The sequence below is a fragment of the Lycium barbarum genome, chromosome 7 (assembly GCF_019175385.1).
Source record: "Lycium barbarum isolate Lr01 chromosome 7, ASM1917538v2, whole genome shotgun sequence".
Classification (NCBI taxonomy): domain Eukaryota; kingdom Viridiplantae; phylum Streptophyta; class Magnoliopsida; order Solanales; family Solanaceae; genus Lycium; species Lycium barbarum.
In genome coordinates this window covers 82,066,875-82,081,319 of record NC_083343.1, presented here as the reverse complement: position 1 = coordinate 82,081,319, position 14,445 = coordinate 82,066,875, and the positions used below count along the sequence as shown (strand labels likewise).

General features: G+C 40.2%; 1 protein-coding gene across 1 annotated transcript; it reads left to right on the top strand.

Moving 5' to 3' along the window:
- The first annotated feature begins 250 nt into the window (after nt 1-250).
- LOC132601555 (uncharacterized) lies at nt 251-1,050 on the top strand. The gene is made up of 2 exons (XM_060314634.1): nt 251-268; nt 553-1,050. Exons 1-2 carry the CDS (start codon nt 251-253, stop codon nt 1,048-1,050), a joined length of 516 nt encoding a protein of 171 aa, XP_060170617.1.
- Nucleotides 1,051-14,445: the final 13,395 nt, after the last annotated feature.

Here is a 14,445-nt window from a genome sequence, read left to right as displayed (position 1 = left end):
GTGCTTGCTAGATCGTAGTTCTTCATCTTGTGGCTGTTTTGGAGGATTCTTCCAAGTGAAGTAAATTCAGATTTGGAGTGGTTATTGTTGTTTAAGGTAATATTATAGCTCTCACATTGTTCTAGGGCAAAATCATAGTGAAACAACACAAAACAAGCATCGTAAATATTGCGGAACTAGTGGAACTAAGTCCTTCCTTATTGTTGATGATTTAAAGGTTTCTTCATGTGAAGTAAGCTCAAGTTTAAGGATGGTATTGTGTTGTAAGGTAAGTTTTATCCTCTTTTACTTAGTATTGGACGAATTTAAGCCCTCAATAGCTTGTATGGTGAAGAAACATGCAAAATAATGGTTGGAAGTTGTTGTTTAGGTGCTCGTGCCTATTGAACTGTTTTGGAAGTTTTTCTTGTGATACTTTGGGCTGGAAATTGAGGGAGTAGCATGGGTATATTGTTGTTATTTCTATTAGCATGTTTATGAAGAAAGAGAATGGGTTTAAACTTTAAACTATAGTTTGTTAATCGTAAATTTCCTGTTAAATCCATTCTGAAGACCTTATATGAAGCAGTTCCAGCCTTCATTTTGTGGCATCTGTGGAAGGGTAGAAATACAAGGAGGCATGGAGGTTCTATCACTGTGAACAAGGTTATATATGAGATCAATAGAGGTATATTGTTATTGGCACAAAGCCTATTTCTTGGCATGAAGCAGTTTCCAAAAAGGCGGCCTTTCTTTGTGCAATATTTAGAAAACCAGAGAAAGACAGTTGTTCACAAGGAAGTAACATGGTTACCACCAGAAAAGGGGAAATACAAGTGCAATACAGATGGTGCCTCAAGGGGTAATCCAGGTCCAAGTTCAGCAGCTTTCTGTATTAGAGATCATAATGGAGATTTAGTGTATGTAGCAGGGAAAATATTGGAGGATACTACTAATGTAATAGCTGAAGCAGTTGCAATTGAATATGGCATACAATATTGTGTAGATCATCAGCTATTACCTTTGATAGTAGAAACTGACTCTTTAACTATGCAGAAGATATTAGATTGAATATGGGAAGTGCCATGGAGGATATCATTGGTAGTTAAAAGAATTCAAAGGCTTAGAAAAGGAAAACAGATTGGTGTGGCTCATGTGCTAAGGGAAGGAAACAGCCTGGCGGATGTTTTCACTAACCTTGTTTTTTATTTTGCAGGTACCATGCAGTTTCATAATTTTCAGGAAGTCCCATCAACAGGTAGAAAGATAATCAACATGGAAAAAACCCAAACTCCAAACATTAGAATAAGAACAAAGGAGCAGTTTTGAATAAAGGGAGGGAATAAACTGAATATAGTGCAGTCTTCAGTGTGTGGTATTAATGTTATGTTCAATCTACTGAAGGATGTACTATATCTAGTTGGTTGTTTATTAGACTGATATTGGATTGACTGGGAGTTTGAAGGCTGGATCAGTACTACTACAATGGCTACAAGAAGTGCTACCCAGAAGGTGCATCACAACACAAGGAGCAATCATTTTGATGGATCAGTATGCAGGAGGATTCAGCAGTCTATGCAGACTTGTGCTGATCTGTGAACTTGGTCATATGGTGAAGCTGTACAACTCCTATAAAAACTCTACTGGAAGAAGCTTATTACAACCAAAAGCCTAAGGTTCTACTTCATGAGTTCTTGATCCATTCCATCTGTGAGACTTGTAGATGTGAAAAATGGATACAAGACAAGGCCTTGGAACTAATTGGCTTTCTTCTTGAGATGTTATTAGGATTAGAATAGTTTTTACCATTTCCCTTTTCTTAGATTTTTTTCTCTTTTCTTATTTTTTGCTTGTACAGTTTGAATTATTTTAATAAATTTCAACCTTTTATGGTGGCTTTAATTAAAAAAAAAAATTTAATCGTAAATCAAGCTTGCCGCTCGTTGTGTTTGTTGAACTGTTTGAGAAGCTTATCACGAGTATTATTGTTGTTGTATTGGACTATTTTGAAATCAATTAATGATATGTTGTGGCTGAAAATGGACAGATTAACTTTACTATGATGTTGTGGAAGTTGTTCTTGTGTTGTTGGTATGGATGAAAGTGTGAGGAAGTAAAGAAAGTAAGGAGATGCCATCCGATTTCTTATAGAACTAGTTTGCCACTCGATAAACGTTGTCAAGTTCATTATGGTAATGTTGGTGTCCTTATTGTTGACTGTAGATTCAAAGTAAAGGAGGCTAAGCTCGGGCGAATACGTGTCAATATAAGATATGTTAAGGCTAATCCTTCCTTCTTTTGGCACGATCCAAGTAACGAAACATAATGTTATTTCATAACTGGTTTTACTCTTAGTAGTTAAGGATGCCTATGTTATTCATTCCTATTAAACGTAATTCAAAGAATGTCTAACTATGTTCCTAAGTCCCTTATGAGGCCTATCATAAAGATATTAATGTTCATAAATGTCATGACCCAATTTCATAATTCGTGAAGGCAGTAACTCCCACCAAGTTAGTAAGCCATCCACAACCCGCTAGAAAAATTTAATAAAGGAATTAAAGCTGAAAAGAAATCATTCAAGTATTAGTAATCTTTATCTTCATAAAGCACGAAAAATAGAGGTACAACCATCCCCAAATCTGGTGTCACTAGTACAAGAACGACTAAATGAAGTATAAGTCTAGGCATACATCCGGAAAGTACATAAGTTGTCAAAATGAAAGACAACAATAAAGATAACTGAATAAGATCTGGTGCCATGGATCAACTGATGGCTCACCCCAAATTGTCCAGATGACCATCACAACGGTCGGTAGCGTCTCGAACTTCAATCGTACCGGGAATAGAATCTGCACACGAAAAAAGTGCAACAAGTGTAGCGTGATTACGGGGAACAACGTGTACTCAGCAGCATCGTCGACTGACCCTAAAACAAATGGAGTCAAGGGATGGCCTACGATTACTACTTCCACACTTAACTGCCATTAGTTCACATTAATAATAATATGTCAGACTATGAGAATCTCAGTTCAAGCATATGTGAAGCTTCTAATCCATAAGTACATCAGGTAACCAAATAAGCAACTAAGTCCTTGGTTTATCAATAAATAAAATAAGCACGTAAGTGTTACACCTCGAAAATTTCCCCCGTGAACGTACAATGAATAGACTAACGAAGAATACGAGTATACGATGTTTTAATCAGAAAGGAATGACGTTTGACGACCCTAAGTAAGATTTCAAAGGCAATGGGAATAAGAGATAGGTTATGCTCCACAATGACTAATTATAGGTTTTAAAGACGTAAAAGTTGCAAATTTGCACTTTGGCCCAGTCGATCGTAAAATGAAATACGGACCGTAAAGTGGTATACGGCCCGTAAACTACCATGTCGTATTTCAACTTACAAAACTTCAACTTTCTGCCAAAGACTTGAATGGTTAAAAACGACTTGAAATATGGACCGTAAACTGAAATACAGCCCGTAAACTGAGTCGTAAACCACCATGTCCTCAGCCTGACTTTCTGGTTCTGTTATGCTTTAATACGTCCACAAAATACGGGCCGTAAACTGGAATACGAACCATAAACTGGGTTTACGACCACTGTGCACTTCAACTACTGTTCATTCCAAATAAGATTTTAAGTCATTAAAAAGGAGACCCAAGCTCATTAATTCATTTCATTCCCACTATACTTCTCTCTAGAAACCTCTAGAATACTCTCCACTCTTCATCTACAAGAAAACAAGGGAAATCAAAGATCAATATCCAGAATCCAAGTGAATCAAGTATATGAAACTCATCAAAGTTCATCCAAGTTAAGAAATTTCAAGAGAATAAACTAGGGTTTTGGTGCAAGAAGAGTAATACCACTCAAGGCTTGCTCCTACAACATCTAAGGTAAGTTTTATGGCATTTACATGTTATTTAGGGTATGGAAGAGTTGAAACACTTGGATTATAGAAGGACGTAAGAAATGGGTCATGAAAGTGTGAATAGTTGCATTGTTCAGTAAAGGTTTGAATTGAGCCATGATCATTGAAAATTTGTGATTATAAAAATGTTATAAGTGACATTTAGAACATGGAATAAGTATCCTATATGAGAAAAATGCAACGATGAACCATGACCATGATTATGGAGAAATTGAAGACAAATTGTGAAATACAGATATTGTAAATGAATGATGAGTGTTGTCTATCATATCGAGAATGTTGTTATGAACGTTTGAGAGTTGATATAGAAAGTGGGAAGAGTTGCATAAACGAAAGGAAATGTTGTCCAATTTTATCTAGCGTTAGTAAGCTGTTTTTATAATCGCTAGCTAATGTCGATACAAATTCTCTTGAAGGTAGAACGTACGCACTAAAGGAGAACAAGAAAGCGATAGATTAGTAAACGACAAAGGTATGTGAGGCTAGTCCTTTCTTTCTAATGGCAGGAATCCTATAGCATGACTCTCTTCCATCTTCATGAGTTCCTATATCCCAGAAAGCTAACAGCCTATGTCTCTGAATAGCTATATAAGATAAGACACATGCTATGAGCCCTATAATGATGGTGATGAGTTAAAGTATAAAGATTCTAAAATATATGATATGATGGTCCTAAAATGATAATGATGTTATTTATTGCTCACACTCACCTTATATGTTAGCTCCTTTAAGGTGAGGCAGAATGTCAAAGAATGCTCCATAATGCAATCGGGGGATCATGACCTTACGTCATCCCGATAAAGTATAGTTGTCCTTGAGCCTTATGCATGTACTATGATAAACATATTATGATGAGTATATTATGGTGAGCATATTGTGATATAACACCACGCCTATATGGCCGGGCAGTCACCGCTAAGGCAGGCAGCGTATACACCATGGCCAGATGGCATGGGCAGACACCACTAGTGGGCGGCATGCGATGATACCCCGGACGCGGGAGGCTTGGACTCAGGCTAATGTTATGATTATCACACCGTACCTATATGGACAGGCAGCTTATACATTTATGCATTCATGACCCGATGATGATTATGAGTAAGCCAGCATGCATTATTTCCTTTGTACTTGACAGTCAGATACAGATGTTCCATATTGATATTTCTTTTATATCATTGTCTTATTTCATTGTTTGTGCCTCTCATACTCAGTACAATGTTCGTACTGACGTCCGTTTTCTTTGGACGCTGTGTTCATGCCCACAGGTAGACAGGGAGGTGAGCTCGATCCTGACCCGTAGTAGCTGCTAGCTGATTGAAAGCACTCCTTTGTTCCGGAGGTGCTTGATTATTCTTTTGTGTACATTTTTATATGTATTTTGGGCATGACGGGGTCTTGTCCCGTCCTTATGTTTTGCACTCCAGTAGAGGCTCGTAGATACGCAGTGTGGGTTAGATGGTCTCACGATAGATTATTATGTATATATATTATTTTGATGACCGAGAGGCATATGTATATAAAAGTATGTATGTTTCCATACGAAATATGATTTTCCTACAATTTGAGTATAAATGTGATAAAAGAGCTAAATGAGCATGATGAGAAATAGAACGAGCGGTGCTCGGTGGTTAGCCCCGGATACCCGTCGCGGCCCCTAGCTGGGTCGTGACAAAAGTGGTATCAGAGCAGTTGAGTCCTAGGAAGTGTCTACGAGCCGTGTCTAGTAGAGTCTTGTTTATGGTGTGTTGCACGCCACATCTATAAACAAGAGCCTACAGGGCATTTAGGAAAAATGACCATCTTTCTTCTTATGAGATCGTGCGATAGAGCCATGCATAAGGTTTTATCCTCCCTAATAGTGTGTTGTGATTCTAGAAATGGCGCCAAAGGGGAAAGCTACAGCCGCCCAGAAGGGCAAGACTACGACAAAGAGGCGGGTTGAAAGAGAGCCTCCGATGAATATAGAAGAGGGCGAGTCACAAAATGAGGCCCCATCTAATGCTGCCTCCACCCCGCCTAATGTGGAAGAGCAAGGAGGAGATCCAGCTCCAATCCCTCCACCGGTTGCTTCGGGTCAAAAAATAACCGAGGCCATACTTCTATTGACACAGTTGGTTGTCGCCAAGGCACAGCGGCAAAATGCGAGCCCAAGTGATCGGTCAGCCAGTACTAGAGCCCGTGATTTCATGACTTTAAATCCTCCAGAGTTCTTCGGGTCGAAGCCGGATGATGATCCGCAAGGCTTTATTGATGAGATGTTGAGGACCCTAAAGATTATTCATGCCTCTAAGGCTAAATCCGTGATGTTGGCCTCCTATATACTCCGGGACGTGGCAGTCTTATGGTATAATAACTGGGTATTATCGAGAGGAGAAAATGTGCCTCCTCCGGTTTGGCAAGAATTCGTGGATGCTTTTATTCGTCACTATTTTCCACCCGAGGTCCGCCGAGCTAGGGCGGATAGGTTCCTAAATTTGAGGCAAGGGAATATGAGTGCCCAGGAATATAGCCTTCAATTTAATTCATTGGCTAGGTATGCCCCGACTATGGTGGCTGACATGGGAGACCGGGTACATAGATTCGTGAGTGGCTTAGGGCCACATTTATTCAAAGATTGCTTGACAGCTTCGCTACAAGATGGGATGGATATATCCCGGATACAGGCTCATGCTCAGAATTTAGAGGGGCGACAACAACCACAAAGAAGTGATCGTGATAGTGATAGAAGACAAAGTAAGATGGCCAGATCGATGGGAGCAGGCAGTGATTATAGAGGGGGATCAAGGCAGACATATTCTAGGCACTCAGGCCAGTCGGTGACTAGTGCACCTCCTCGATTCGCAGGTAGGAGATTTGATCGCTCCTTCCGTTTAGGACAGGGCCAGAGTTCGAGGGCCCCAGATTCCCAGTTCAGGGAAGATTATAGTCAGAGGAGACCCCCCGTACCGCGATGCAGCCACTGCGGTAGATTACATTCCGGACAGTGTCTCCAGGGTTCGGATGCTTGTTATACTTGTGGCCAAGTTGGGCACATGATGAGAGATTGCCCGTCATTGGGTGGTAGAGTTGGTATTTAGCCCACAGGTTCAGCAGCTGGTTCTTCCTCAGTGCGCCCGGTAGGGCAGGCTCCTCAGATGTCAGCAGGCCGAGGTAGAGGCAGAGGGGCAGCATCTACTTCAGGTGCCACTCAGCCCCGTGTATATGCTCTAGTCGGACGGCAAGATTTTGAGTCCTCCCCGAATGTGGTTACAGGTACATTGTCTATATTTTCCCGTGATGTGAATGCATTGATAGATCCGGGTTCTACATTCTCTTATATTACTCCATATGTTGCTGGTTGTATTGGGGTAAAACCTAAGCCAATCAAACCTTTTGAGGTATCTACTCCGGTTGGTGATCCCGTGATAGCAAGACAAGTGTATAAAAATTGTGTAATTGTGATATGTGATCGCCAAACCAAAGCTGATTTGATTGAATTGGAAATGTTAGATTTCGATGTAATTATGGGTATGAATTGGTTGGCATCATGTTATGCTAATGTCGATTGCCGAACGAAAGTGGTTCGATTCCAATTTCCGGGAGAGCCCGTGCTTGAATGGAAGGGTAATGCCGCATCTCCAAGAGGTCGATTTATTTCCTACCTTAAGGTAAGGAAGATGATAGCCAAGGGCTATATTTATCACTTAGTTCGGGTTCATGACACCGAGGCAAAGTCGCCAACTTTCCGATCAGTTCCGGTAGTGAATGAATTTCCGGATATGTTCCCAGATGAATTTCCAGGACTTCCTCCAGAAAGAGAGATTGATTTTGCTATTTATGTGTTGCCGGACACCAAGCCTATTTCTATTTCTCCGTATCGAATGGGTCCGGCAGAATTGAAAGAGCTAAAGGCACAGCTGAAAGATTTGCTCGGAAAGGGGTTTATTAGACCCAGTTCATCACCGTGGGGAGCACCGGTCTTGTTCGTGAGAAAGAAAGACGGTTCTCTACGAATGTGTATCGATTACAGGCAATTGAACAAAGTGACGATAAAGAACAAATATCCTCTCCCAAGGATTGATGACTTGTTCGATCAATTGCAAGGTGTCAAGTGGTTTTCTAAAATAGATTTGAGGTTGGGTTACCATCAAGTGAGAGTTAGAGAAGCGGATATTCCCAAAACGGCCTTCAGAACGAGATATGGCCACTATGAATTTCGAGTGATGTCGTTTGGGTTGACTAATGCTCCGGTAGTGTTTATGAATTTGATGAACAATGTATTCAGGCCTCTCTTGGACTTATTTGTGATAGTATTTATTGATGATATTCTGGTGTATTCTCACACGGAATCAGAACATGCAGATCATTTGCAAATTGTTCTTGGCATTCTTCGAGCCCGAGAATTGTATGCAAAATTTTCAAAGTGCGAGTTTTGGCTAAATTCTGTAACATTTCTAGGCCATCTTATTTCAGATGATGGCATTCGAGTCGACACTGAGAAAATTGAAGCTGTGAAGACCTAGCCAAGGCCTACGACACCTACAGAAGTTCGTAGTTTTCTGGGGTTGGCAAGTTATTATAGAAGATTCGTAGAGGGCTTTTCATCTATTTCATCCCCATTGACGAAGCTAACCCAGAAGTCGGTTAAATTCCAATGGAATGATGCTTGTGAGCGCAGGTTCCAAGAGTTGAAAGACAGATTGACCTCAGCTCCGGTCTTAACACTTCCAGAAGGTTCAGACGACTATGTTGTGTATTGTGACGCTTCCGGTGTTGGATTAGGGTGTGTCTTAATGCAGCACGGTAGAGTTATTGCGTATGCTTCAAGACAATTGAGGAAACATGAAAAGAACTACCCAACGCATGATCTCGAATTGGCTGCGGTTATTCATGCCTTAAAAATGTGGAGACATTACTTGTATGGTGTGCACGTTGACATTTACACAGATCACAAAAGTTTTAAGTACATTTTCAAGCAGAAGGAGTTGAACCTGCGGCAGAGGCGGTGGTTAGAATTGTTGAAAGATTATGATGTGAATATTTTGTACCACCCCAGAAAAGCGAATGTAGTAGCCGATGCGCTTAGCCGCCGATCAATGGGTAGTTTATGCGAAGTCCCTCCGGAAAAGAAAGAGATGGTCGAGCTCCGTCAACTAGCTAAACTTGGAGTGCGTGTAATCGATTCGGGTAATGTAGGGATTAGTATCAATGATTCCGCAATTTAATCTTTGAATATAGAAGTGAAAGAATGGCAATATGAAGATCCTCAATTGTGTCATTACAGAGACACATCTCATGGAAAAGAGAAGTCTTCATTTGAAGTTTCTATGGATGAAATTCTTAGATACCGAGGTAGGTTATGTGTGCCGAATGTGGCGAAATTGCGCCAACGAATTCTAGAAGAAGCACATTGTTCTCGGTATTCTATTCACCCAAGTACCACCAAAATGTATCATGATCTCAAGTTAATATATTGGTGGGATGGCATGAAGAGAGACATAGCGAAATTTGTAGCGCAGTGTCCAAATTGCCAACAAGTAAAGACTGAACATCAAAAACCAGGAGGCTTATTGCAAGCAATGGAGATCCCTACTTGGAAATGGGAAGTAGTCAACATGGATTTTATTGTGGGGTTACCTCGTTCCCGTGGAAAGTATGATTCCATATGGGTGATCGTGGATAGGTTGACGAAAGCAGCCCATTTTCTTCCGATTAGAACTACCTACTCAGCAGAAGATTATGCGAGGTTGTACCTGAAGGAAATTGTGCGCCTCTATGGTATACTATTATCCATTATCACAGATAGAGGAGCACAGTTTACAGCCAAGTTCTGGAAGTCCTTCCAAGAAGGTCTAGGCACTCAAGTGAAGCATAAAACGACATTTCATCCGCAGACCGATGGACAAGCCGAGCGTACTATTCAGACCATGGAAGATATGCTACGAGCATGTGTGCTGGATTTCGGTGGTAGTTGGGATGACCATTTGCCGTTAATCGAATTCGCATACAACAATAGCTATCATTCCAGTATTCAAATGGCTCCATATGAAGCTTTATATGTAAGAAAATGTAGATCCCCAATCGGATGGTTCGAAATAGGAGAAGTACAGCTAGTAGGCCCCGAATTGATTCAGCAAGCGGTGGAAAAAAGTTAAGGTGATCCGAGATCGATTGTTGACAGCCCAAAGTCGCCAAAAGTCTTATGCAGACAATCGCCGACGAGACTTGGAATTTCAAGTTGGTGATTGGGTATTTTTGAAAGTATAGCCAATGAAAGGGGTGATGAGATTTGGCAAGAGAGGGAAGATAAGTCCTAGATACATCGGACCCTATAAATCACCCGCAATGTGGGTCATGTAGCCTATGAATTGGACTTACCCTCGGAGCTTGAGTCAGTCCATCCAGTCTTCCATGTTTCGATGCTCCGTAAGTGTGTTGGAGATCCCTCAAAGATTGTCCCGGTAGATGATGTGCAAGTGACAGAAAAGCTAACCTATGAAGAAGTGCCTATTGCTATTCTAGATAGGCAAGTGCGGAGACTTCGAAATAAAGGAGTAGCTTCAGTCAAAGTCTTGTGGCGAAACAACAACCGAGAATAAATGACTTGGGAAGCGGAAGAGAGTATGAAGTCCAAGTACCCGCATTTATTTCAACCCCCAGGTGAGATTCAAGATGAAACGTCAACGATATAAGGTATATATGCTTACTTTTCATGCTTTTGGTCGTGTGTGGCCAAAGATATGTTGATATGGTGATGTTTCCTTGTGAGGCAATGATATTATGGGTTGATATGACAAGATGGTAGTGCCATATTATAGGGGAAACTCTGGCGAAATTTTTCTCGAATCCCCGATGACTTACCATTCGAGGACGAATGTTCCAACAGGGGGGGAGAATGTTACACCTCGGAAATTTCCCCCGTGAACGTACAATGAATAGACTAACGAAGAATATGAGTATACGATGTTTTAATCAGAAGGGAATGACGTTTGATGACCCTAAGTAAGATTTCAAAGGCAATGGGAATAAGAGATAGGTTATGCTCCACAATGACTAATTATAGGTGTTGAAGACGTGAAAGTTGCAGATTTGCACTTTGGCCCAGTCGATCGTAAAATAAAATACGGACCGTAAAGTGGTATACGGCCCGTAAAATACCATGTCGTATTTCAACTTACAAAACTTCAACTTTCTGCCAAAGACTTGAATGGTTAAAAACGACTTGAAATACGGACCGCAAACTGAAATACGGCCCGTAAACTGAGTCGTAAACCACCATGTCCTCAGCCTGACTTTATGGTTCTGTTATGCTTTAATACGTCCACAGAATACGGGCCGTAAACTTGAATACGGACCGTAAACTGGGTTTACGACCACTGTGCACTTCAACTACTGTTCATTCCAAATCAGATTTTAAGTCATTAAAAAGGAGACCCAAGCTCATTAATTCATTTCATTCCCACTATACTTCTCTCTAGAAACCTTTAGAATACTCTCCACTCTTCATTTACAAGAAAAAAAGGGAAATCAAAGATCAATATCAAGAATCCAAGTGAATCAAGTGTATGAAACTCATCAAATTTCATCCAAGTTAAGAAATTTCAAGAGAAGTAAACTAGGGTTTTGGTGCAAGAAGAGTAATACCACTCAAGGCTTGTTCCTACAACATCTAAGGTAATTTTTATAGCATTTAAATGTTATTTAGGGTATGGAAGAGTTGAAATACTTGGATTATAGAAGGATGTAAGAAATGGGTCATGAAAGTGTGAATAGAAGCATTGTTGAGTAAAGGTTTGAATTGAGCCATGATCATTGAAAGTTTGTGATTATAAAAATGTTATGAGTGACATTTAGAACATGGAATAAGTATCCGATGTGAGAAAAATGCAACGATGAACCATGACCATGATTATGGAGAAATTGAAGACAAATTGTGAAATACGGATATTGTAAATGAATGATGAGTGTTGTCTATCATATTGAGAATGTTGTTATGAACGTTTGAGAGTTGATATAGAATATGGGAAGAGTTGCATAAACGAAAGGAAATGTTGTCCAATTTTCTCTAGCGTTAGTAAGCTGTTTTATAATCGCTAGCTAATGTCGATAAAAATTCTCTTGAAGGTAGAACGTACGCACTAAAGGAGAACAAGCATGCGATAGATTAGTAAACGACAAAGGTATGTGAGGCTAGTCCTTTCTTTCTAATGGCACGAATCCTATAGCATGACTCTCTTCCCTCTTCATGAGTTCCTATATCCCAGAAAGCTAAAAGCCTATGTCTATGAATAGCTATATAAGATAAGAGACATGTTATGAGCCCTATAATGATGGTGATGAGTTAAAGTATAAAGATTCTAAAATGTATGTTATGATGATCCTAAAATGATAATGATGTTATTTGTTGCTCACACTCACTTTATATGTTAGTTCCTTTAAGATGAGGCAGAATGTCAAAGAATGCTCCATAATGCAATCGGGGGATCATGACCTTACGTCACCCCGATAAAGTATATTTGTCCTTGAGCCTTATGCATGTACTATGATAAACATATTATGATGAGTATATTATGGTGAGCATATTGTGATATAACACCACGCCTATATGGCCGGGCAGTCACCGCTAAGGCAGGCAGCGTATACACCATGGCCAGATGGCATGGGCAGACACCACTAGTGGGCGGCATGCGATGATACCCCGGACGCGGGAGGCTTGGACTCAGGCTAATGTTATGATTATCACACCGTACCTATATGGACAGGCAGCTTATACATTTATGCATTCATGACCCGATGATGATTATGAGTAAGCCAGCATACATTATTTCCTTTGTACTTGACAGTCAGATACAGATGTTCCATATTGATATTTCTTTTATATCATTGTCTTATTTCATTGTTTGTGCCTCTCATACTCAGTACAATGTTCGTACTGACGTCCGTTTTCTTTGGACGCTGTGTTCATGCCCACAGGTAGACAGGGAGGTGAGCTCGATCCTGACCCGTAGTAGCTGCTAGCTGATTGAAAGCACTTCTTTGTTCCGGAGGTGCTTGATTATTCTTTTGTGTACATTTGTATATGTATTTTGGGCATGACGGGGTCTTGTCCCATCCTTATGTTTTGCACTCCAGTAGAGGCTCGTAGATACGCAGTGTGGGTTAGATGGTCTCACGATATATTATTATGTATATATATTATTTTGATGACCAAGAGGCATATGTATATAAAAGTATGTATGTTTCCATACGAAATATGATTTTCCTACAATTTGAGTATAAATGTGATAAAAGAGCTAAATGAGCATGATGAGAAATAGAACGAGCGGTGCTCGGTGGTTAGCCTCGGGTACCCGTCGCGGCCCCTAGCTGGGTCGTGACAGTAAGTCCTTAATCTGTCAATCATCCAAATCCGAAAAAGTCAATCTAAACCACAATCAACGCATAATAGACAATTAACTTGTTCAAACCACTGTACAACAAAGGAGATAGGAAGAATGATATGATATAAAGTGAAAATACATGTAATGCCATGCAATGCAAGGCCTTTCCATCACCTGGTATACACACGTTCGAACTTGAGGGAATCGTGACCCATAGGGGACTCGCGAGGTCCATATACCACCACTCTAAAAAATCCTCGGATCACAGTCTCCATATATGTATCCTCAAATATATATATAATGAATGAGATACCAGATGAAGCATGATTATGACATGCACAGTAATAAGAAGCCCATAAATACAGTAAAAGATCTCATCTTTATTCATTATAAGTTGTAAAAGCCTATCTTTAGCCGATTACGGTCACGACCTATCTTGCCTAGGTCATGCGGGCACTTACCTTCCTACCTCGTTATGCGAACCCTCAACCCAATAATGAATAACTCACTATATATATATATATATATATATATATATATATATATATATATATATATATATATATATAGACACATATATATAAGTAGTAGAATAGTGCGGAATAATAACAACACCCCCAGGGTCTGGTTTGAATAACACAAGAGCATCTAAAAAAAAAGAGAAATAATACAATCCGGAATACTAATACATCAGTGTCTATGTCTCTGGATAAAATAGGACATAAGCTGGGAAGTCTTCAAGGCTGCGGACAGCTGCTCACCCTGGAAACTCGAGAATAGAGCTGAAGGGACTATCAGCCACGCATCACGAAAGTGGATCCGACCTGATACTCTGCATTCAGCAAGTGCGGGTCAGTACAAGACAACAATACTAAGCATTGGTAACACAACTCAGATAACAAAGAAGATAAGCAAATAAACCAACAAGTATAAGACAATATAATCAATGCCAAGTATCCATCATCGCCTATGTAAAGCATCTAATCCCAAATATGCCAAGTATGAATATATCCAATCCAATCCAACATCACGATACAATCACCAAGCATCTCAATCAAGTCATAATGCAATGCAATGCAATGATGGTATGAATGCAATGCAATGCCATGCAAATGCGGTATACACATGTACTCCGGACAGAAATATCGACGTCTCGGTAGCACAACC